The sequence below is a fragment of the Procambarus clarkii genome, chromosome 91 (assembly GCF_040958095.1).
Source record: "Procambarus clarkii isolate CNS0578487 chromosome 91, FALCON_Pclarkii_2.0, whole genome shotgun sequence".
NCBI classification, from domain to species: Eukaryota; Metazoa; Arthropoda; class Malacostraca; order Decapoda; family Cambaridae; genus Procambarus; species Procambarus clarkii.
The window spans coordinates 16,698,512-16,722,008 of NC_091240.1; the positions used below are offsets into that span (position 1 = coordinate 16,698,512).

At 47.1% G+C, this 23,497-nt stretch overlaps 1 protein-coding gene across 3 annotated transcripts in view; it reads left to right on the top strand.

The window, feature by feature from the left end:
• LOC123773869 (soluble calcium-activated nucleotidase 1) overlaps positions 1-23,497 on the top strand; it is a 348,537-nt gene that overhangs the window by 48,392 nt on the left and 276,648 nt on the right. For 2 of the 3 annotated variants that reach the window (XM_045767789.2, XM_069318829.1), the window contains exon 3: positions 13,667-13,842. The exons of the other annotated variant lie outside the window; for it this stretch is intronic. In XM_045767789.2, coding sequence (XP_045623745.1) covers positions 13,667-13,842 — 176 coding nt within the window. The remainder of the gene's footprint in view (positions 1-13,666; positions 13,843-23,497) is intronic. 3 annotated transcript variants of the gene reach the window in all.

The window sequence follows — 23,497 nt, forward strand, 5'->3', positions numbered from 1 at the left end:
CACTAATACTCATAGCATTTTGGGCAAGGTGTGGGGGAAAAAACACAGACTAAAACTTAATAGTAATCGGGATTAGGTATAAATTGTGTTGAAAGAAGGAATAAAATATACAAAAAGTGGGGTTAACATAGCATAAATCAGCAATTGCACATGTTGGTGAACAGCGTTGTTTAAAAAATAGCAAGACATGGGTTGACATTTAGGAGGTAAGTTAGGTTACATGGAGTTAATTAGGCAGTACTTGGTTTAACTCTTAAACTGGTTGAGAGAGGTACAGCCTTTGACATGATTGGGAGGTCATTCCACATTCTGGGTCCCTTGATTTGTAGAGCACTTCTAGTTTGGTTACACACAGCCAAATTGTGTAACAGGAAGAGGTCTTGGACACAAATTTGTTCCATGCTAAATGTAGAGGAATCAGCTGAGTATTCCTCAAATAAAATATGTTGCCTCAGCTTATAAGGTAAATAAAATAAGCATTTCTCAAATAAGTAGCTGCCTCACCTCACTGCCTTACTGCTACATAGCCTTCCTGGCATGGTGCCTTCTTTTGATAATTACTTGTTCCACACCCAAATTGTATAACAGGAAGAGGTCTTGGACCCCTACTTCCCTCTCTCTTTTTTAATAGTCTATATAGTCATAATTATAGCTTTAAGTATTCAATGAATAAAGTTTGTGACATTTTTACCCTTCTCCTTACCTAACATCATTTGTGCAGCATATTTTTATTTTATGTGTCACCCAGATTTAATTTAAAAATAAAACCAAACTAAATAAATTAGAAATGGGTATGTATAGCTAAGGTACACCCTTACTACTAGGTGAACAGGGGCATTTGGTGATAGTAAATGATCCCATCAGGCAGGGCTCATCACCTTCTCCCATATTTCATGTTCATCAGTGTTTATTTACTTAATAACTACTGGTATAATATCTTGCTATTATAAAACTAATTCTACTATCATAAAACACATATTTACTTCAGGTTTCAAGCAGAGAATGCATATATAACTAACACGAAGGATTCCTCTTCACTAGATTCACCAGCTACGTATAATATTTTGGTCATGTTCCAATATCATAAATCGATCCCAGTGTTATGTAGTAGAGAAAAAATGACTTATATCCAGTTTACGTAAAGCTACGAGTGGTCGAAACCACACTTAAATCCCGGAATGAACTTACGAAGGTTTTTCCACTTAGGGTAGTTAATTGAATACGGACGTAGCCGCCACGAAGGCGCCAAGAGGAAAAACGTTCTTAGCTAAGAGGAAAAACCTTCGTAAGTACCTTCCTGAATCCGGCCCCTGTTGGTCATTGTGACGGTAACGCGTTGGTGTTCGGCTGTTCAAAGCTAGGGGTATGGCCTCGTCACATAGTATTAAAAAAAAAATAGAAAATCTGGAACTTCGTCTGTGGTAAGGTAAGGAGAAGACACACAAAACACAAGTAAATTTTAACAATGAAATTTTAATTACGTTAAATAAATCAAAACATGAATAAAATGGACTTACAAATTCGTATAATAAAATCAATCAATCAAAATAATAAGAATAATTAAATGACACAATGAAAAGTTACGTTAAGACAAAATAACAAGAAGTGCAATATACAAGTATATGAAAGGTGCTGGAATATTGGCTTTAAGCTATCACCTCTCTCAGTATACTACGCTAAAGCTTACGTCTAGCAGGGAGAAGTGTTAACTGTGAAAGCACGGAATATTCTGAGGACTGAGGTCGTGGCGGCCCCAGACATCAAGTAGTATGGGGGGGTGAGTGCAGTTGCAGCCAGACCGGCGACCAATCAGGCGAGGAGCCGGCAGTAAGACAGGTAGTTTGGCGGTTTGAGTCTGAGCAGGTGTCCCTGGCTGCATACGTTTTGCTCTCTGGCAAACCTTGCTGGTGTTGTTGTCGTTGTTGGACATTTCTTCCATAGTAGTTTTATATAGTTGAAACAACGTATTTGTGGAGGGAAGAGCAGGCTCAATCTCTTGAAGGAGATTATCGTCACAACTCTCCCCCGAAGCCTGCAGTTCTGGAAGAAGTACGTCGTTATGTGGTGGAGTAATAGATGGAGTCGCTTCTACTTCATAAACTCTGGAGAGATCATGGGCTAAGATGTTGTCAGACTCTTGGTATAGCGTGTCTCCAGGTGGATTTTCTGCAGTTAGCAAGCCCATAGTAGAAGACGTTGAGATGAGAAGTGGGCGTGCTGCAGGAGGTGTAGGGTGGTGTGGTCCGTGTTGATGGTGGACCGAGCACTTTTCAGGTGTGGAGTGAAGTGCTGGAGCTTCAGGATGAGGAAGAGTAGCTCCTTGCCAATTGTTCCGTAGTTCCTTGTAGCAGTAGTCGCTGACAGGTGTATTCTTCTCGCCTCGTTGCTGCATCACGACACCACCAACGTCGGTACCACTGGGGTTGACATGGAGGATGAAGGGCTTATCTGACGAGGTGAGAGTGGAATTAGAATAGGGCAAAGGAGCACGATTATTATTATCCTGAAAGCATTTGGGAAGATCATTAAGGATTTCGGAATTAGTAAGCGCTGACTCCTTGTCAGTGCTTTCGGGAGGAGAAGCTGGGAAGGTCTCACTGTGGAGGTAGGGTTCTGTGAAGGTGGAATAGTTAATTAGGATAGTGGGAGGAGTACCATTATATTGCTTCAGGAGGTTGACGTGGCACAGCTGGGTCTTCCGCCGCCTATCTGGGGTCTCTATTACGTAGTTGTTATTATTCCTGCACTCTTTGACGCAGTAGGGTCCTGAAAACCTGTTTTGTAAAGGTGAACCTGGGATAGGGAAATATGCAAGGACGAAGTCTCCCGGCTTGAATTTTCGTACTTTGCTGGTCTGGTCGTAATGAGTCTTCATTCTCTCCTGGGCTTTCAATAGATTATCATGGGCAAAACGGTGGACTCTCTCTAGAATGTGTTGAAGGTTTTGAAGAAACTGGGGCACATTCTGATGCTCACTGAAGGTGGCATCTCTGAGAGAGTCTTTGAAAGCCTTAAGGGGAGTACGGCACTTACGGCCGTAGAGCATCTCATAAGGAGATACTCCTAGGGACTCATTGGGGAGACTTCTGTAAATACACATTATAAGGTCAATCTGCTTATCCCAATCCTTCGAGGTTTCACTACAAAACTTTTTCAAGAGTGCTTTGATAGTCTGATGACTACGTTCAAGAGAACCCTGTGAAGCAGGATGATAGGGGCTGGACAATACCTGTTTGATGTTGAACTCCTCCAGTGTCCTTTTGAAGAGATCACTGGTGAAGTTGGTACCACAGTCGCTCTGAATCTCCCTGGGAAATCCGTATTGAGTGAAGATCTTCAATAGATGTTTTATAACCGTAGCAGCCGTGATGTTCTTCACTGGAACTGCTATGGAAAATCTGGTGGTAGGACACAGGATGGTTAGGATGTAGGCGTTACCTGAACTGGTCCGAGGTAAAGGACCAACACAGTCTATTATGAGTCTGTGGAAAGGTTCCGCAGGCACCTGTATGGGAATCAGTGGCGCTCTGGGAATGGAGATGTTCGGTTTGCCTGCCATCTGACATGTATGACACTGTTTTACGTACTGTTTGACGTTATTTACCATACCTGGCCAGTAGTAGTCTTGACGAATTCCATGGTAAGTCTTGTTGAAGCCGTAGTGGGAGAGTGCTCCGTGGGCCAGGTGTAGAATAGTGGGCCGCAGGCTGGTGGGAATCACAAGTTGTTCGATGTTGGCCCAATCGTCCTCCTCCTTCAGTTTACTGGGTCTATATCTGCGGTAGAGCAAGTCGTTCTCTAGGAAGAACCCAGGAATACTGTCGGGTTGAGTCTCAGCCTGGAAAAACAATGGTGTTAAAGTAAGATCTTCCCTCTGCAACTTACGGAACTCCAACTTGGTCAGATGCGGGGGGAGTTTCTGAGGGTCTTGAGGGACAGCGGTAGCAGTAGAGTCAGCTGGCTGTGGACGTGCTGCTTGTGCACGGGTGGTCACGAGAACCGGAGGAGAAACTTCATCACTCTCTTGAACCTCTGCTGGAACATACTCTAGAATAGGGTTACTTGGCACAGAGTTACACACCTGGGGTTTGTCCATGACGATCAGGTTGGTCGGTTGCAGGTCTTCTGCCAAGTCGTTGCCTAGGAGAAGTTGCACTCCAGGCATGGGAAAAGGCTTTTCCCTGACGGCGACTTGGACTTCTCCGTTCACGTAGGGACAATCCAGGTGGACTCTGGCGAGAGGGTATGGAGTGGTAGCTATGAGGTCAGTGATGAAGACAGTTTCTCCGGTGTAGGTGATGTTGGGCACAGCCGACTTCAAGATGATCGATTGTAGAGCCGCTGTGTCCCTCAAGATCTTCAATTTGAAACGTCCCTCCAGATTTGAACCGTTGGCAGAGACAGTTCCAGTATACAGGTGGTTACTGAAAAGAGAAAGATCATTAACATTAACACCAACATTCATCACAGGCTTACCGGACTTAGGAGGAGTTGGTTTGGGTTTCTGTTGGTCAGTGGTTCCCTTGTATTGAGACTTACCACACTTGTCTATGGTATGTCCATAGAGTCTACAATACTTGCAGTACAGTTGTGAACCAGCTTGATCGGGGCTCACTTTCTCGTAACTGTACCATGACTTCTTACTGGAGGATGGTTCGGGTGTCAGCCGGTGGATGAGGCTGTAAGTGTCAGCCGACTTAGCACACTTCAGGTAGTCGGTTTCTTCTTTATCTGCTAAGTAGAGGCGGACAGGAGGCGGCACACGTCTCAAGAATTCTTCAACTAGCATCAGGTTGACGAGTTCTGTAAAAGTAGAGACATGTGCTGCTTCCAGCCATTTCATGAAATATCTCCGTTTCGTGTTAGCAAACTCAAGGAAGGTAGTGGTACTTGCCTTCAGGTGGTCACGGAATTTCCTTCTATAACTTTCTGTGGAAAGTAGGTAGGCGTCTAACACTGCTTGTTTCAGAGTCTGGTAGTCATTCTCAGACGCCAGAGTACTGAGTGTGACTGCCGCTCTGCCTGTAAGATGGACTCTGAGAAGTGTGGCCCATTGGTCGACAGGCCAACTGAGTTGATTAGCAAGGGTTTCAAAGGTGGTAAAGAACACATCAACTTCTGCTTCTACAAAGGATGGCATTAACTTACTTGCATGTGATATATTAAAACTGACGGGAAGATTGGCAGTAGCTTGTTGGCGTTGAGTGAAGTGTGAAGTTTCCAAGGCGATTTCTCGTTGACGACACTCTAGAGCCAGAGTCGCTTGTTGCTTGTCATGTTCGCGTTGCATCTCCAACTCGCGTTGTTTGGTTTCAAGCTGTACGCGTTCCCGCTCCTGGAGTGTTTCAAGCTGTACTCGTTCACGTTCACGGAGTAATGCGACCTCACGTTCGTGGAGGGCGATTCCACGTTCGTGTTCTTCTCTCCTCAAGGCAGCTTCGCGTTCTTGTTCGTCTCTCCTCAAGGCAGTTTCACGTTCCCTGAGGGTGATTTCTCGTTCTTGTTCTTCCCTTCGTATGGCAGCTGCTTCTCTTTGCTGCTCGCGTTCAATCTTGGCCAGTTCCAATTTGAGTTTCATCGTTGCCAAATCAGTTTTTTCTGCAATATAGTAAGTTTCATGAATTTCAGAGTCTATCTTACCTTGCTCTAAATAGTAATCCAGCAACAGGTTGTGTAGGTCATTTTTGTTGGCTTGGTAGGGAACTTCTAGTTGATACTCATGTGCAAGAGTTTGTAATTCAGTCTTCTTGGCACGACTTAAAGTCCCTATTTCACCTGCTGGATTTGCACGGAAAGCTTGGAGACGAAACATGGTGAAATTAGCAAATGAAGGTACACGAATATTCAATAGTGAATGTCAGAAACAGGACAACGTGGCAACTGATACCTATCCTGTGAGATCTTTAACAATTAAAGTTAAGTAAAAGATGTTAAATGATTAAATTAAATCAAGGGCGCAGGAAATCTTGTACCCGGTACTCATGTAAGAGGATAAGGGCAAGAAAATCCTACTAACAAATGAAACAGTTTCGAAAACAAATGAAACGGTTAAATGCCTCAAAAGTAAAATTGGTAGTCCAAGGATGTAGGCATACCTTGCCAAGTCTCTATAGGACATAAAGCAAGTTTTTCCTACTGAATTTAATATGATACTTACAGAATTAGCGAACTTTTGTGCTCTGAAAAAGTAAGCTAATTCCCTACCGTTGTATGTATCATCATCTCTGACTGACGTGTAGGGGTGCGAGGTGTCAACTGGTGACGAGAACTGCTGCTGAGGTCCCAATTCAGCAACTAAAGTTCGAGCTAGAGGAACTATGGCCCTCTTTGTCCTCCTACAGTCAGATTGCAGAAGATTGGGTACTCTTGACCCGGGGCAGACCACAGTACCAGGGTACCAATATGATGATCTGTCAAAAATGAGAAATATCCAAGGGACAAAGATGGTAAACACGAGTAATAACACGGAGGGAGAGATGACCAATTAAGAGTATGACTGAGGCCTACAGTCACCACGTAATCCAAAGTTGTCTCACCTTCACCATATGTTACTCTCGTAATGCACAATACACCGCACCTTATAAAAAATGAAATTGAATATGAAAAATAGTAAAGCTACGTTAACAAAGTTAAATACGCTTACCATAAATTACCACTTGGCACCAGTACCTGAGTGAAGCTCCTAGGACAGGCCCCCATATAATATGTGACGGTAACGCGTTGGTGTTCGGCTGTTCAAAGCTAGGGGTATGGCCTCGTCACATAGTATTAAAAAAAAATAGAAAATCTGGAACTTCGTCTGTGGTAAGGTAAGGAGAAGACACACAAAACACAAGTAAATTTTAACAATGAAATTTTAATTACGTTAAATAAATCAAAACATGAATAAAATGGACTTACAAATTCGTATAATAAAATCAATCAATCAAAATAATAAGAATAATTAAATGACACAATGAAAAGTTACGTTAAGACAAAATAACAAGAAGTGCAATATACAAGTATATGAAAGGTGCTGGAATATTGGCTTTAAGCTATCACCTCTCTCAGTATACGTACGCTAAAGCTTACGTCTAGCAGGGAGAAGTGTTAACTGTGAAAGCACGGAATATTCTGAGGACTGAGGTCGTGGCGGCCCCAGACATCAAGTAGTATGGGGGGGTGAGTGCAGTTGCAGCCAGACCGGTGACCAATCAGGCGAGGAGCCGGCAGTAAGACAGGTAGTTTGGCGGTTTGAGTCTGAGCAGGTGTCCCTGGCTGCATACGTTTTGCTCTCTGGCAAACCTTGCTGGTGTTGTTGTCGTTGTTGGACATTTCTTCCATAGTAGTTTTATATAGTTGAAACGACGTATTTGTGGAGGGAAGAGCAGGCTCAATCTCTTGAAGGAGATTATCGTCACAGTCATCTTCTGAACTGCAGTGAGGTTCAGACATCGTGTCCTGAGCATGCGCCGTGGGAGTTTTTGGTCTGGGCGATGTGCACAAGTGCTGGTGTGTTATGTCCTTTTTTCTCGGGTGCTTCGCCTCTTGCTTTTCTCCATTCTCCGGTCCGTGCCCCGTAGCTACTGGGGTGTTCTGGATTGCAGAGCTATGGGGTGGATGTCGAAGTTTTCCCTGTCTCATGGATGTGGGGTGCCTCCTTCGCCTTTACCCTGCTCTCCTACGTGTGTGGCTCTGGCATTCTTTCCCTGGCTGTGCTGCCGGGATCTTCTCGGCTACATTGTGTCGTGACACGTTCGTGCCTACGTTCGGCAGGTGAGTTTCTGCAGTCTGGTGACTCTTTTGGCCAGGCACGGGTTCGTGATTTTTGGATAAGAATATAATACCGTCAGCACACAGGTGACTGCCGAGGGCCTGTTGGCCCATAAGTGGCAGCTCCTATTTTTGCCCATACAGTCTCCCATATGCATGTCCAACCCATGCTCGAGTCGATCAAGGGACCCCACCTCATCCATGTTATGAGGAACAATGGTTGAGGTGCAGGTTATGTTCTCACCTAGTTGTGATCACCTGCTTGTGCTTGCAGGGATTGTTGTCTGGATCTTTGGTCCTGCCTCTCGGCCATCAGTCCCCTGGTGTGCAGGTTCCTGGGCCTGATGGGCTCTATCATATCTACATTTGATCCTGTCTGGAGTCAGTCTCCACCACATCTCTGCCTAATGCACATGTGCATTAGTAACATGTACCGCAGTAACATGTGGTACTTGTTACTGTATTCACCTAGTTGTGTTTGTGGGGGTTGAGTTTTGCTCTTTCGGTCCGCCTCTCAACTGTCAATCAACTGTTAACTACTATTTTTTTTCTCACACCACACACGCACGCACGCACGCACGCACGCACACACGCACGTATGTACGTACGTACGTTATAATCTGGAAGAAAATAAGGAGGTTGATGCAATTGAAAAACCTGACTTCAGGAGAGGACATTATGGTGACCTTAGAAATTTTTTTAGTGAGTATAATTGGACAGACTTGATGCTAGAAGTGAATGAGATGTATGTCAAGTTTTGTGAAATATATGATAAAGGCACAAAAAAATTTATACCAAAACAGAGATGCAGAACTAGGAAACAGGATTGGTTCAACAGAAAGTGCGAAAGGGCTAGAGACCAAAAGACACAAAAATGGAATCAATACAGGAAGAGGCCAAACCCCCAAAAATACCAGCGATACAAAGATGCGAGAAACAACTACACGGCAGTGAGGAGAGAGGCAGAAAGAAATTTTGAAAAAGGGATTGCAGACAAATGTAAAACAGAACCAGGTCTATTCTATAAATTCATAAACAACAAATTGCAGGTAAAGGATGATATACAGAGGTTGAAAATGGGAAATAGATTCACGGAAAATAAAAAAGAAATGTGTGAAACACTAAACGAAAGGTTCCAAAGTGTGTTTGTACAAAATGAAATCTTTAGGGAACCAGATACAATAAGAATTCCAGAGAACAACATAGAGCACATAGAGGTGTCTAGAGACGAAGTGGAAAAACTGCTCAAGGAGCTCGGTAAGAACAAAGCAGGTGGGCCAGATGGCGTTTCACCATGGGTTCTGAGAGAATGTGCATCTGAGCTCAGCATTCCACTTCACCTGATCTTTCGGGCATCCCTGTGTACAGGAATCGTAGCAGACGTGTGGAAACAGGCTAACATAGTTCCAATCTACAAAAGTGGCAGCAGGGAAGACCCCCTCAATTATAGACCTGTATCATTGACAAGTGTATTAATGAAAGTATTGGAAAAACTAATCAAAACTAAATGGGTAGAACACCTAGAGAGAAATGATATAATATCAGACAGTATGGTTTTCGATCTGGAAGATCCTGTGTATCGAATTTACTCAGTTTTTATGATCGAGCCACAGAGATTTTACAGGAAAGAGATGGTTGGGTTGACTGCATCTATCTGGACCTAAAAAAGGCTTTCGACAGAGTTCCACATAAGAGGTTGTTCTGGAAACTGGAAAATATTGGAGGGGTGACAGGTAAGCTTCTATCATGGATGAAAAATTTTCTGACTGATAGAAAAATGAGGGCAGTAATCAGAGGCAATGTATCGGAATGGAGAAATGTCACAAGTGGAGTACCACAGGGTTCAGTTCTTGCACCAGTGATGTTTATTGTGTACATAAATGATCTACCAGTTGGTATACAGAATTATATGAACATGTTTGCTGATGATGCCAAGATAAAAGGAAGGATAAGAAATTTAGATGATTGTCATGCCCTTCAAGAAGACCTGGACAAAATAAGTAGATAGAGCACCACTTGGCAAATGGAATTTAATGTTAATAAATGTCATGTTATGGAATGTGGAATAGGAGAACATAGACCCCACACAACCTATATGTTATGTGAGAAATCTTTAAAGAATTCTGATAAAGGAGGAGATCTAGGGGTGGTTCTAGATAGAAAACTATCACCTGAGGACCACATAAAGAATATTGTGCAAGAAGCCTATGCTATGCTTTCTAACTTCAGAATTGCATTTAAATACATGGATGGCGATATACTAAAGAAATTGTTCATGACTTTTGTTAGGCCAAAGCTAGAATATGCAGCTGTTGTGTGGTGCCCATATCTTAAGAAGCACATCAACAAACTGGAAAAGGTGCAAAGACATGCTACTAAGTGGCTCCCAGAACTGAAGGGTAAGAGCTACGAGGAGAGGTTAGAAGCATTAAACATGCCAAAGCTAGAAGTTAGAAGAAAAAGAGGTGATATGATCACTACATACAAAATAGTAACAGGAATTGATAAAATCGACAGGGAAGATTCCCTGAGACCTGGCACTTCAAGAACAAGAGGTCATATATTTAAACTAGCTAAACACAGATGCCGAAGAAATATAAGAAAATTCACCTTCGCAAATAGAGTGGTAGACGGTTGGAACAAGTTAAGTGAGAAGGTGGTGGAGGCCAAGACCGTCAGTAGTTTCAAAGCGTTATATGACAAAGAGTGCTGGGAAGACGGGACACCACGAGCGTAGCTCTCATCCTGTAACTACACTTAGGTAATTACACTTAGGTAATTACACACACACACACACACATACACCAGGAAGAAGCCCGTGACAGCTAACTAACTCCCAGGTACCTATTTACTGCTAGGTAACAGGGGTATTCAGGGTGAAAGAAACTTTGCCCATTTGTTCCTGCCTTGTGCGGGAATCGAACCCGCGCCACAGAATTACGAGTCCTGCGCGCTATCCACCAGGCTACGAGGCCCCGGGTTGTTAGGGTGTTGTGTGTCAAGGTGTGTCAGGGTGTTGTGGGGTGACATTTTGCTGCAGGTTTTTGTGCCTGGGGATGCGTGTTGGGGATTGATTGTGGCGTTTTTCTTGGTCTTATCAGGGGTCCCTCATTCCTTTCCCATCTTGGAGTGCCTGGCTTGGCCCTTCCATGTACATTGGTTTCTCTGTCCTCGCCTAGTTTTCCGGCCCTGATTGTGCTTCCTGGGGTTGAGCTTGGCTCTTTTGTCCTGCCTCTGCCCTGTCGCTTCCCTGACATCTATTGGGCTCTGTCATGTCTACACTTGCAGCTGTGTGTGGGGTCAGCCTCCTTCCTCATGCATTCCATTTGTTTACTACTCTGCCACTGGAATGTTTTTCTTGCGTTTCTTTGGCTCCTTTGGGCGCTCCTTCCATCTGTGTCGGATGGTGCGTGTGCGCTTGTGTTTCTTAGTCTGACCTCGTTGCTCGTATCCCTCAGTTCGGTTACTAGTCTGGTGGCAAACCTTTGCACCTTCTTCAGTTTGGTTTGTTGGGACATGGTCTGCAGTTCTGTGGGTTGGTAGTGTCCCTTTCGTTCCCGATTTGCTGCATGCCTTCTTCATTCCGTATCTTCCTGCTTCACTCTTGTCCCTGGCCGCTGAACTGGGGCTATTCTTCTGGCCTTTTTCTTATTTTCTCCTACACACTGTTGTGTGTTTTATTTGCCTTTTGGCCCTCCTGTTGCCAGGTTTGGGTTCCTGTTTTCCTGGCTTGCCCTGCCTGTTGGCATTTTCAGGGTCTCACGGTCTCTTCTCTGGACTCGCATCGGACCCGTGGTCTCCGATCTCCCAGCTCGCTCGCTCGCTTGCGTTAGGGAGTTTTCTGTTCGGCAGATGTTCCATCTCCTTCTTTGCCAGCTTGGGTTTCCGGCTCTGCTCGGTGGTCGCACCCGAGATCTTCCTGCGGCTCCACCTCTTTCTAGGCTTGCATGAATCGTGTTGCGCTGTTGAATTCGCTGGTTAGGTTCTGCCTCGAGTCTTTCACCTTTGGTTGGTGGTCAGGTAGCTTCATTGTTGGTGTCCCACCTGCGTACTTCTTCTTGGTGGCAGTATGTTTTTTTTTATTCTTAGGTGGCTGCATTTGTTGGCATCGGCTTGTCTTTTCTGATGGAGGTGCGGGGCTGTCATCTTGCCGCATACTGTCGCCTTATTTCGTGCAGTGCTGGCAGATCCACTTCAGCTTGCTTTCCGTCTTGGTGTTACATCTGCACTGTTTCATAAGCTGTCTTGTGCGTTGTTTCACCTTCGGCCTGCTCATGCGCCGCCTGAGCCGTCCTGGTCTTTGGACAACGTACTCTTTCTTCTTCTCCTCGGTTTGTTGTGGCCCCTTCGGTTCGGGTTTGTTTCTTGAAGACATACTTCCTGTTGGCATTTGCTTCTAGGGGTCTGGTCAGTGAGCTTCCTGCTCTCCCCCGGCGCAGGGGTTTCTGCCCCTTCGGTCGTGGCGATAGGTTTGTTCAGTTGCATCCGTCTCCCTCTTTTCTGGCACAGAATGAGACTGCTGCTTTCCAGAGGGGTCCTTGGTTTGTTGGTGCTTGGTTGGTTGGGCTGGGGATGCATCGTGTTTTATGTCCGGTTGCAGCTCTCCGCTGTTGTTTGTGCGGCATGGCTTCTGTATCTGGCACGCGCTTTGAGTTGATCCAGTTCCCTTCTTCCCTGTTCGTGGGTGAGGGTCTCCCAGGTCGTCCGCCGTGTTATTGAGGCTAGCCAGCCTGCATTCTATCCCCGTGCCCATGACATTCGTAGATTTGCTGCTCTTGCTGCCGTCTTGATGGCATGTCCTGGCTGACATTCGGGTACGGGGCTTTTGGCGGTCGTACAGGGGCCTGGCTGCTCGTTATCTCGTGGTCGTTCCTGGGCCCATTCGGGTCTGTGTCACCTTGGGTTGGCGGTTGCAGCCTTGACTTTGAGTTGGGGAGTGTGCAGTGACCGCCTCGCGAATACGTCCCTCTTATTTCCTCTGTGGGTAGTTAGCTCCGGGAAGCCGAAGCCTCCCCCCCCTTCCCCTTCCCGGGGAGGGGGGGAGCTGCGCAGACAGCGGCGCGGCGACGTGTGACTCCTGATCGTTTGCTCGTTTCGTTTAGGGGAGTTCTATCCACTTGTTCGGCTTGTGGTAGCAATTTTCACCAGAATAGGGATTTTTGGGACGCTTAACGTTCTGGGTGCCTAACCCGGTCGACGGAGACATAGAATACTTCCAACCACAGGGGGTTTCTATAGGCCATTACTCCCCTTGCCTCTCTGAGGGGGCCAGGTTCTGGCTCGTGGTCCCCGGTAGGCCCATAGAACTCCATACACATGACTGATGCCAAAGTCTGACATTAGCATATCAGCCTGGATAATCTCCGGGGAGCCTCCAGCATTCACCCAGAAAATGGCGTTTCATTATATTCAATGCTGGTTTTATGGTACAGTATTTTTTTTTTTTTTTTTTATTTTTATTTTTTTTTTTTTTTTTAGATATATACAAGAGTTGTTACATTCTTGTACAGCCACTAGTACGCGTAGCGTTTCGGGCAGGTCCCTGGAATACGATCCCCGCCGCGAAGAATTGTTTTTTTCATCCAAGTACACATTTTACTGTTGCGTTAAACAGAGGCTACAGTTAAGGAATTGCGCCCAGTAAATCCTCCCCGGCCAGGATACGAACCCATGACATAGCGCTCGCGGAACGCCAGGCGAGTGTCTTACCACTACACCACGGAGACTGCTAAATTGGACTGTATTGGAAACACCACTTGCATAGCTCTCCCCAGCACCATGACCCAAATATTATGCAAAGATCTTAGTTCTCAAAGCTGTGTCACGAGATTGTGCAGGTGTTGGGTGGTGTGTATATATATGCTTGGAGTCCATAATGGTTTTTATTATATTGTAACCTCTAACCATATTTCAGACCAGGTTTGTAACATTAGTGGCAGTGGTTGGTCTAATCAGTCTCCTTGTGCTGTTTATGATTATGCCAACCTCTCGAATAGGCCCCAGCAACCTCACCAATGATTTATGGGGGCATGGGGAAGAGCATGGGCATGGGCACCATCATCAACGAAATTGGTTCACTTATTACAACAGGTAAGATTTGTGTGGCTGGGGGATCTTCCAGGAAAACAATGCAGTTGGACTATTGTAGCATGTGTAAAGTAATTTATATTAATAGAGGTAAATAAGTTATATAAAAAAACAAATTCATATAGATGAAATAGTGGTATAATTGTGTCTTAGTAGAATGTACTGTAACCTCTAGATGAATGGTATATACATGATTGTAGAGCAAGTGAGTGAGTGGTAAATACTAAAGGGCAGAAAGTTATTTTAAGTTTTTTAATGATCCATATATTTAATTGTTTATACTTTATTATTAGTCAATTTGCAAGATGTGATTTTTTCCCATTTGTTTTTAACTATTTTTAGACATGCACTATTGAAGGTTTAATACCACATACAGTACATTTCCTAAATACTGGTTTATTGTAACGTCTTGAATTGGAGGCACATTTGTCTCACAAATGGGTTTTCCATCTCCATGATGCAGTTATAATGTACTCGCCTAGTTGAACTCACTAAATTGTGCTGGCGGGGGTTGAGCTCTGGCACTTTGGTCCCGCCTCTCAACTGTCAATCATCTGGTGTACAGATTCATGAGCCTAATGGGCTCTATCATATTTACTTTTGAAACTGTATGGAGTCAGCCTCCACCACATCACTTCCCTAAGGCATTCCATATACAGTGATACCTCGGAATACGAGCGTCCCCGTTTATGAGTTTTTCGGAATACGAGCGTTTCCGTTTATGAGTTTTTCGGAATACGAGCAGGATTTGCTCGGAAAATTTGAATCGGAATACGAGCGTTACCTCGGAATGCGAGGGGTTTGATACGTGTACAGGCCGACCTAGCATGTGGTGGCACGGCGATAGCCGCTCAGTTTACCAGTGCCTCGCGGCCAGTGACTATCCTGCCTGAATTCTTCACCAGGATTTTCAGTGGTTTGTTGGATTTTTGGCCATTTGACCATAAAAGGTGTTATTATATATATCGCAATGGGTCCCAAGAAAGCCAGTGATAAGGATCAAGCCAAGAAATCACATGTGAGGATGACAATGGAGGAAAAGCAAGAGATCATTCGGAAGCATGAAAATAGTGCACGTGTTGTGGAACTTTGTAGGCAGTACAACAAAGCCACGTCAATGATATGCACTATACTCGGCAAGAAAAAGGACATTATGAGTGCTAAAGTAGCAAAAGGCATAAGAACAATCACGAAACAAAGACCACATATACTTAAGGATGTGGAAAAGTTGTTATTAATTTGGATACACAACAAGGAGTTAGCGGGTGATAGTGTTTCAGAGGCCATCATTTGTGAGAAAGCCATGGTATTGCATGAAGACCTTGTAAAGAAAACCCCTGGAACGAGTGCAGATACGATAGACTTTAAGGCAAGCAGGGGGATGATTTGAAAAATTTAGAAAAAGAAGTGGTATCCATAGTGTTGAGGCATGGGGAGGCTGCCAAACACCATTTTAACATTTGTAGTGCTTTAAAACTTGACAAATCCTGGCAGGAAGTGACTCAAAGAACCCTGATCTTTGGCTGGTGAAAATTGTGGCCTGAATGTGTGACAGAACTAGACTTTGAGGGGTTTGAGCCTGTAAATGATGTGCCTATTGTTGAGGAAATTGTTACTCTGGCCGGCAAATAGGCTTGGAATTAGATGGTGGTGATGTGGAGGAGTTGGTGGAAGAAGACAATGAAGAACTGACCACCGAAGAACTCCAAGCCCTTCAAAAGGAACAGCAAGAAGACACAGCTGAGGAAGTTTCTCCAGTGGAGGAGGATGAGGCAGTAGAGAATGTCCCTTCCGCAACCATTAAGAAGTGGTGTCAGATGTGGGAAGAAATGCCAACTTTTATTGAAAAGACTCACCCATAAAAAGCTGTTGTAGGGCATTGCATAAATCTTTTCAATGACAATGTGATGCCTCACTACAGAGACATCTTGCAAAGAAGGGAAAAACAATCTTCCATGGACAGATTTGTTGTGAGCAAATCAAGCAGTGAGCCACAACCAGGACCTAGTGGTATGCAGCCAAAATGTGCCAGAGAATGCACTCCAGAGAGGTTCTCACTGCCTGATGTTATAATGGAAGGGGACTCCCCTTCCAAACAGTAACACCTCTCGTTCTCTCCCCTCCTCACCATCTTCCATATGCCAAGAGCAGTCATCAGCAATGGTAAGTAATAACTTGAACATAGTTTTGTAGTGTACATTTATATGAATTGGGTATAAAATTTAGTTTGAAGTGAGGTTTTTGGGTAGTCGGGAATGGATTAATTCATTTCCCATTATTTCTTATGGGGAAATTAGCTTCGGTTTACGAGTTTTCGGATTACGAGCTGTCTCCAGGAACGGATTAAACTCTTAAACCGAGGTACCACTGTACACTTAATAAGTGTGTGAGTGTATATGTAATTACCTAAGTACAGAGTGTCCTCACTTGAATCAACTATATGGGGTGAGGCAGATTCCTTCCACCGCGGAATTCGTTCTACCTGTCGGCCTCAGGTTGTCCCTCCCCTCCATGTGAAAATAAGAGAGATCCAACATCTGTTATCAACAAAACAAAAATTGCAGAAAACCTATTTTTTTATGCATTTATCATTTTAAACATAGCAAATGATAGAACAATCATTGGTTAACAATTCCATATCAAAATCATAACTATGTGACTATTATTGGTGGTGCAAATATGTAGTATTAGGCAGGATTTCCATCAGCCAACTGTATCAGTCTCGATATAAATATTCATAAAAAATATATTATGAATTCTTCATTTTCACTATGGCATTTGATAGAACAATCACTTATAATTAATTTTGTATACAAATGCTACATATATGAACATTATTGAATCCAATTGAGCAAAATCACAATTTTCTCAACAAACTTATGAGAGGATGGGGCGGATAGTGGGCTGCTGGTGGTCAGGTGTGCAAGGGGGAGGGGGTTGTAGCAGGTAGGTAGTAGGGGGGGGGGTTGTAGCAGGTAGGCATTAGGGGGGGCTGTAGCAGGTAGGCAGTAGGGGGGGGGGTTGTAGCAGGTAGGCAGTAGGGGGGGTTGTAGCAGGTAGGCAGTAGGGGAGGGGGGGGGTTTGTAGCAGGTAGGCAGTAGGGGGGGCTGTAGCAGGTAGGCAGTAGGGGGGGGGTTGTAGCAGGTAGGCAGTAGGGGGGGTTGTAGCAGGTAGGCAGTAGGGGAGGGGGGGGGTTTGTAGCAGGTAGGCAGTAGGGGAGGGGGGGGGGTTGTAGCAGGTAGGCAGTAGGGGAGGGGGTTGTAGCAGGTAGGCAGTAGGGGGGGGGGGCTGTAGCAGGTAGGCAGTAGGGGGGGGGGGGGTTGTAGCAGGTAGGCAGTAGGGGGGGGCTGTAGCAGGTAGGCAGTAGGGGGGTTGTAGCAGGTAGGCAGTAGGGGGGTTGTAGCAGGTAGGCAGTAGGGGGGGTTGTAGCAGGTAGGCAGTAGGGGGGGTTGTAGCAGGTAGGCAGTAGGGGAGGGGGGGGGGTTTGTAGCAGGTAGGCAGTAGGGGAGGGGGTTGTAGCAGGTAGGCAGTAAGGGGGGGTTTGTAGCAGGTAGGCAGTAGGGGGGGGTTTGTAGCAGGTAGGCAGTAAGGGGGGGGTTGTAGCAGGTAGGCAGTAGGGGGGGGGGGTTGTAGCAGGTAGGCAGTAGGGGGGGTTGTAGCAGGTAGGCAGTAGGGGGGGTTGTAGCATGTAGGCAGTAGGGGGAGGGGGTTTTAGCAGGTAGGCAGTAGGGGGGGGGGTTGTAGCAGGTAGGCAGTAGGGGGGGTTTGTAGCAGGTAGGCAGTAGGGGAGGGGGTTGTATCAGGTAGGCAGTAGGGGGGAGGGGGTTGTAGCAGGTAGGCAGTAGGGGGGGTTGTAGCAGGTAGGCAGTAGGGGAGGGGGGGTTGTAGCAGGTAGGCAGTAGGGGATGGGGGGGTTGTAGCAGGTAGGCAGTAGGGGGGGGTTGTAGCAGGTAGGCAGTAGGGGAGGGGGGGGTTGTAGCAGGTAGGCAGTAGGGGAGGGGGGGGGGTTGTAGCAGGTAGGCAGTAGGGGAGGGGGGGTTGTAGCAGGTAGGCAGTAGGGGAGGGGGGGTTGTAGCAGGTAGGCAGTAGGGGAGGGGGGGGGTTGTAGCAGGTAGGCAGTAGGGGAGGGGAGGGTTGTAGCAGGTAGGCAGTAGGGGAGGGGGGGGTTGTAGCGGGTAGGCAGTTGGGGAGGTGGGGTTGTAGCAGGTAGGCAGTAGGGGGGGGTTGTTGCAGGTAGGCAGTAGGGGAGGGGGGGGTTGTAGCAGGTAGGCAGTAGGGGAGGGGGGGGTTGTAGCAGGTAGGCAGTTGGGGAGGTGGGGTTGTAGCAGGTAGGCAGTAGGGGGGGGTTGTTGCAGGTAGGCAGTAGGGGAGGGGGGGGGGGTTGTAGCAGGTAGGCAGTAGGGGAGGGGGGGGGTTTGTTGCAGGTAGGCAGTAGGGGAGGGGGGGGGTTGTAGTAGGTAGGCAGTAGGTGAGGGGGGGTTGTAGCAGGTAGGCAGTAGGGGAGGGGGGGGGGGTTGTAGCAGGTAGGCAGTAGGGGAGGGGGGGGTTGTAGCAGGTAAGCAGTAGTTGGTTGTAGCAGGTAGGCAGTTGGGGAGGGGGGGGGGGTTGTAGCAGGTAGGCAGTAGGGGAGGGGGGGGGGGTTGTAGCAGGTAGGCAGTAGGGGGGGGGGTTGTAGCAGGTAGGCAGTAGGGGAGGGGGGGGGGTTGTAGCAGGTAGGCAGTAGGGGGGGGTTGTAGCAGGTAGGCAGTAGGGGGAGGGGGGGGTTGTAGCAGGTAGGCAGTAGGGGGAGGGGGGGGGGTTGTAGCAGGTAGGGGAGGGGGGGGGGTTGTAGCAGGTAGGCAGTAGGGGAGGGGGGGTTGTAGCAGGTAGGCAGTAGGGGAGGGGGGGGGGGTTGTAGCATGTTGGCAGTAGGGGGAGGGGGGGGGTTGTAGCAGGTAGGCAGTAGGGGAGGGGGGGGGTTGTAGCAGGTAGGCAGTAGGGGAGGGGGGGGGGGTTGTAGAAGGTAGGCAGTAGGGGAGGTGGGGGTTGTAGCAGGTAGGCAGTAAGGGAGAGGGGGGTTGTAGCAGGTAGGCAGTAGGGGAGGGGGGGTTGTAGCAGGTAGGGGAGGGGGGGGGTTGTAGCAGGTAGGCAGTAGGGGAGGGGGGGTTGTAGCAGGTAGGCAGTAGGGGAGGGGGGGGTTGTAGCAGGTAGGCAGTAGGGGAGGGGGGGGTTGTAGCAGGTAGGCAGTAGGGGAGGGGGGGGGGGTTGTAGCAGGAAGGCAGTAGGGGAGGGGGGGGGTTGTAGAAGGTAGGCAGTAGGGGAGGTGGGGGTTGTAGCAGGTAGGCAGTAGGGGAGAGGGGGGTTGTAGCAGGTAGGCAGTAGGGGAGGGGGGGGGTTGTAGCAGGTAGGCAGTAGGGGAGGTGGGGGGTTGTAGCAGGTAGGCAGTAGGGGAGGTGGGGGTTGTAGCAGGTAGGCAGTTGGGGAGGGGGGGTTGTAGCAGGTAGGCAGTAGGGGAGGGGGGGTTGTAGCAGGTAGGCAGTAGGGGAGGTGGGGGTTGTAGCAGGTAGGCAGTAGGGGAAAGGGGGGTTGTAGCAGGTAGGCAGTAGGGGAGGGGGGGTTGTAGCAGGTAGGGGAGGGGGGGTTGTAGCAGGTAGGCAGTAGGGGAGAGGGGGGTTGTAGCAGGTAGGCAGTTGGGGAGGGGGGGGGTTGTAGCAGGTAGGCAGTAGGGGAGAGGGGGGTTGTAGCAGGTAGGCAGTAGGGGAGGGGGGGTTGTAGCAGGTAGGCAGTAGGGGAGGGGGGGTTGTAGCAGGTAGGCAGTAGGGGAGAGGGGGGTTGTAGCAGGTAGGCAGTAGGGGAGGGGGGGTTGTAGCAGGTAGGCAGTAGGGGAGGGGGGGGTTGTAGCAGGTAGGCAGTTGGGGAGGGGGGGGGTTGTAGCAGGTAGGCAGTAGGGGAGGTGGGGGTTGTAGCAGGTAGGCAGTAGGGGAGGGGGGGGTTGTAGCAGGTAGGTAGTAGGGGAGGGGGGGTTGTAGCAGGTAGGTAGTAGGGGAGGGGGGGGTTGTAGCAGGTAGGCAGTAGGGGGGGGTTGTAGCAGGTAGGCAGTAGGGGGGGGGTTGTAGCAGGTAGGCAGTAGGGGAGGGGGGGGTTGTAGCAGGTAGGTAGTAGGGGAGGGGGGGGGTTGTAGCAGGTAGGTAGTAGGGGAGGGGGGTTGTAGAAGGTAGGCAGTAGGGGAGGGGGGGGTTGTAGCAGGTAGGCAGTAGGGTAGGGGGGGGGGGGTTGTAGCAGGTAGGCAGTAGGGGAGGGGGGGGTTGTAGCAGGTAGGCAGTAGGGGAGGGGGGGGGGGTTGTAGCAGGTAGGGGAGGGGGGGGGGTTGTAGCAGGTAGGTAGTAGGGGAGGGGGGGGGTTGTAGCAGGTAGGCAGTAGGGGAGGGGGGGGTTGAAGCAGGTAGGCAGTAGGGGAGGGGGGGGTTGTAGCAGGTAGGCAGTAGGGGAGGGGGGGGTTGTAGCAGGTAGGCAGTAGGGGAGGGGGGGTTGTAGCAGGTAGGCAGTAGGGGAGGGGGGGGGTTGTAGCAGGTAGGCAGTAGGGGAGGGGGGGGGTTGTAGCAGGTAGGCAGTAGGGGAGGGGGGGGGTTGTAGCAGGTAGGCAGTAGGGGAGGGGGGGTTGTAGCAGGTAGGCAGTAGGGGAGGGGGGGGTTGTAGCAGGTAGGCAGTAGGGGAGGGGGGGTTGTAGCAGGTAGGCAGTAGGGGAGGGGGGGTTGTAGCAGGTCGAGAGCAGGGGAGGGGTGGTGGCAAATTAGCTGGCCTTAGTCCAGACCAGACCATGCCTCAGACCAGACCAGACCAGGCCTCAGACCAGACCACCCCAGGCCTCAGACCAGACCAGGCCTATGGCGAAGCCAGGCCAGGCCAAACCAGTGGTGTCAGAACCCACCCCATAGGCCCACGTCCCGTGTGCCCACCGTGTAATTACCTAAGTAATTACCTAAGTGTAGTTACAGGATGAGAGCTACGCTCGTGGTGTCCCGTCTTCCCAGCACTCTTTGTCATATAACGCTTTGAAACTACTGACGGTCTTGGCCTCCACCACCTTCTCACTTAACTTGTTCCAACCGTCTACCACTCTATTTGCGAAGGTGAATTTTCTTATATTTCTTCGGCATCTGTGTTTAGCTAGTTTAAATCTATGACCTCTTGTTCTTGAAGTGCCAGGTCTCAGGGAATCTTCCCTGTCGATTTTATCAATTCCTGTTACTATTTTGTATGTAGTGATCATATCGCCTCTTTTTCTTCTGTCTTCTAGTTTTGGCATGTTTAATGCTTCCAACCTCTCCTCGTAGCTCTTGCCCTTCAGTTCTGGGAGCCACTTCGTAGCATGTCTTTGCACCTTTTCCAGTTTGTTGATGTGTGTGTGTGTGTGCTTACTAGCAAATTGGTTTCCAACAAGTGTAATAGGGGAATGTGGATCGAGAAATTAGTAATAGAGAAAGTGAATACTATTGCAAGTCGGAAATATAGCCGAAAATCCCTTATTGTAATACAAGCGAATTAATATATCAGTGTTATATCCCAAGTAACTGGCAACTGAGGGCCTCCAGCCGCGGCCTGGGACAACAACGTGTCAACTGTACAGCCTCTGGGACCCTCACCCTCGACCGTGCGATAAGTACTGACCATACAGTAGAACAAATAAACATATATATTGTTACAAATATACGATATACATATAATATTATAAATATATTGATATATAAACAAAACAAGGCAAAATGGAAGTAAATAAACAAATTTGTGGCCACTGTAACAACTCCTTAAAGTCGAAGGTAACGGGAATTGAATGTTATATCTGTAAGAATAGATTTCATTCGGCTTGTACAGGAGTGAGTAACACTACGGCACTGAGAGCTGGTCACTTGCTCTGGGTGTGTAAAAATGACCTGCCAGCTTGGAATATCCTAAAAAAACCTTCTAGATAACATGACGCATGATCGGAAAACATCATTCGTTGAAAGTCTACCAGCCATCCAGAAGGAGTAGGAAAGGAACAACAACAATTCTAATATACCAGGGGCGGAGGCTATAGTCAGGGATGAAACTGAGGCTGAAACTCAGGAAGTTGTAAACTCTGACTCAGTAGGCCCGGATGTAGATGACAGTAAACTAGAAAGTGTAACAGACAGCACTGACAGCTCGATAGGTACAGACACTACGATGGTTCCCGATAGAGCAATTCAGAACAGAAGGACAGACTTATGCAAATTTTATGCAAAGGGCATATGCAGACATAGATATGCTGGTAATAAGAAAGGATTAGAATGCAGTTACCAACATCCCAAAAAATGTTTAAATATGCTTAGGAAAGGTGAGTGTCGATTTGGATCAATATGTAGGTTTTTCCATCCTGACATGTGCCAAACCTCACTGGAGGACAGAAAATGCTATGACCTCAGCTGCCCACACTTTCACGCGAAAGGCACGGAACGCTACATAAAGAGCGGCAAGCAGGATAATGAATTTGGAGGAAACTATAAATTTTTTATACCAGACCGAAAGAGAATTCAAAAGGAGGAGCATGGAGAGTGTATGGAACTGGATGCCAGATCCACTTGCATTCCAGAATTACAGATACAATTACACAATGAAAGGGAACTACAACTACGACAGACAACTGCCCTACAACAATCAGTGGTCAGAACAAACCCATTATGTCCACGCATAATGGGCTTGCCGAAAAAGTCTCCCATTCAAACTATCACTAATAGAGTAACCTTATTCATCTCTGCCAACATACAAAGACTGAAAACAAGAACAAACAACAAAGTACAGTTCATAAATGGCCTCCTCACGGAGTCAAATGCAGTATTTGGAGCTTTCACAGAAACCCATGCAGGGGAATTGTTGGACAGTGAGATCTGGATTCCAGGATATAACCTATACAGGTGTGATAGGAAAATTAGGTCACATGGAGGAGTGGGTCTGTATATTAGGGAAGACCTTGTATGCTCGGAGCTCCTAAATGTTACAAATGAGGTGGTAGAGGTACTGGGATTAAAAATAGAGAAAATAAATTTAGTGATTATTCTAATATACAAACCGCCAGATGCAACGGCTGAGGAATTCACAGAACAGATAAACAAAATAGAGAATAGCCTTGATAATTTGGAGAACTCGATACCTGATATTATCTTCCTAGGTGACTTCAACTTGCCTAGTCTCAGGTGGAAAATAGCAAGCAATAATATTATACCAGGAAATCTATGAGGACCTAACCAACCACAGATTAGAGAACTACTTAGATTCTGTGACAAATTTTCACTCAATCAGCAGATATCGGAGCCAACGAGAAATGAAAATATTTTAGATCTGGTCTTTACGAACAATGAAGACATTATCAGAGACATTACGATATCAGATACCACATACTCAGATCACAAGCTCATTGAAGTGCAAACGACCATCAATACTCAGAATAGACCTAAAACTTTTTTTTTTTTTTTTTTTTTTTTTTTTTTTTTTGTTTTTTTTGAGATATATACAAGAGTTGTTACATTCTTGTACAGCCACTAGTACGCGTAGCGTTTTGGGCAAGTCCCTGGAATACGATCCCCTGCCGCGAAGAATCGTTTTTTCATCCAAGTACACATTTTACTGTTGCGTTAAACAGAGGCTACAGTTAAGGAATTGCG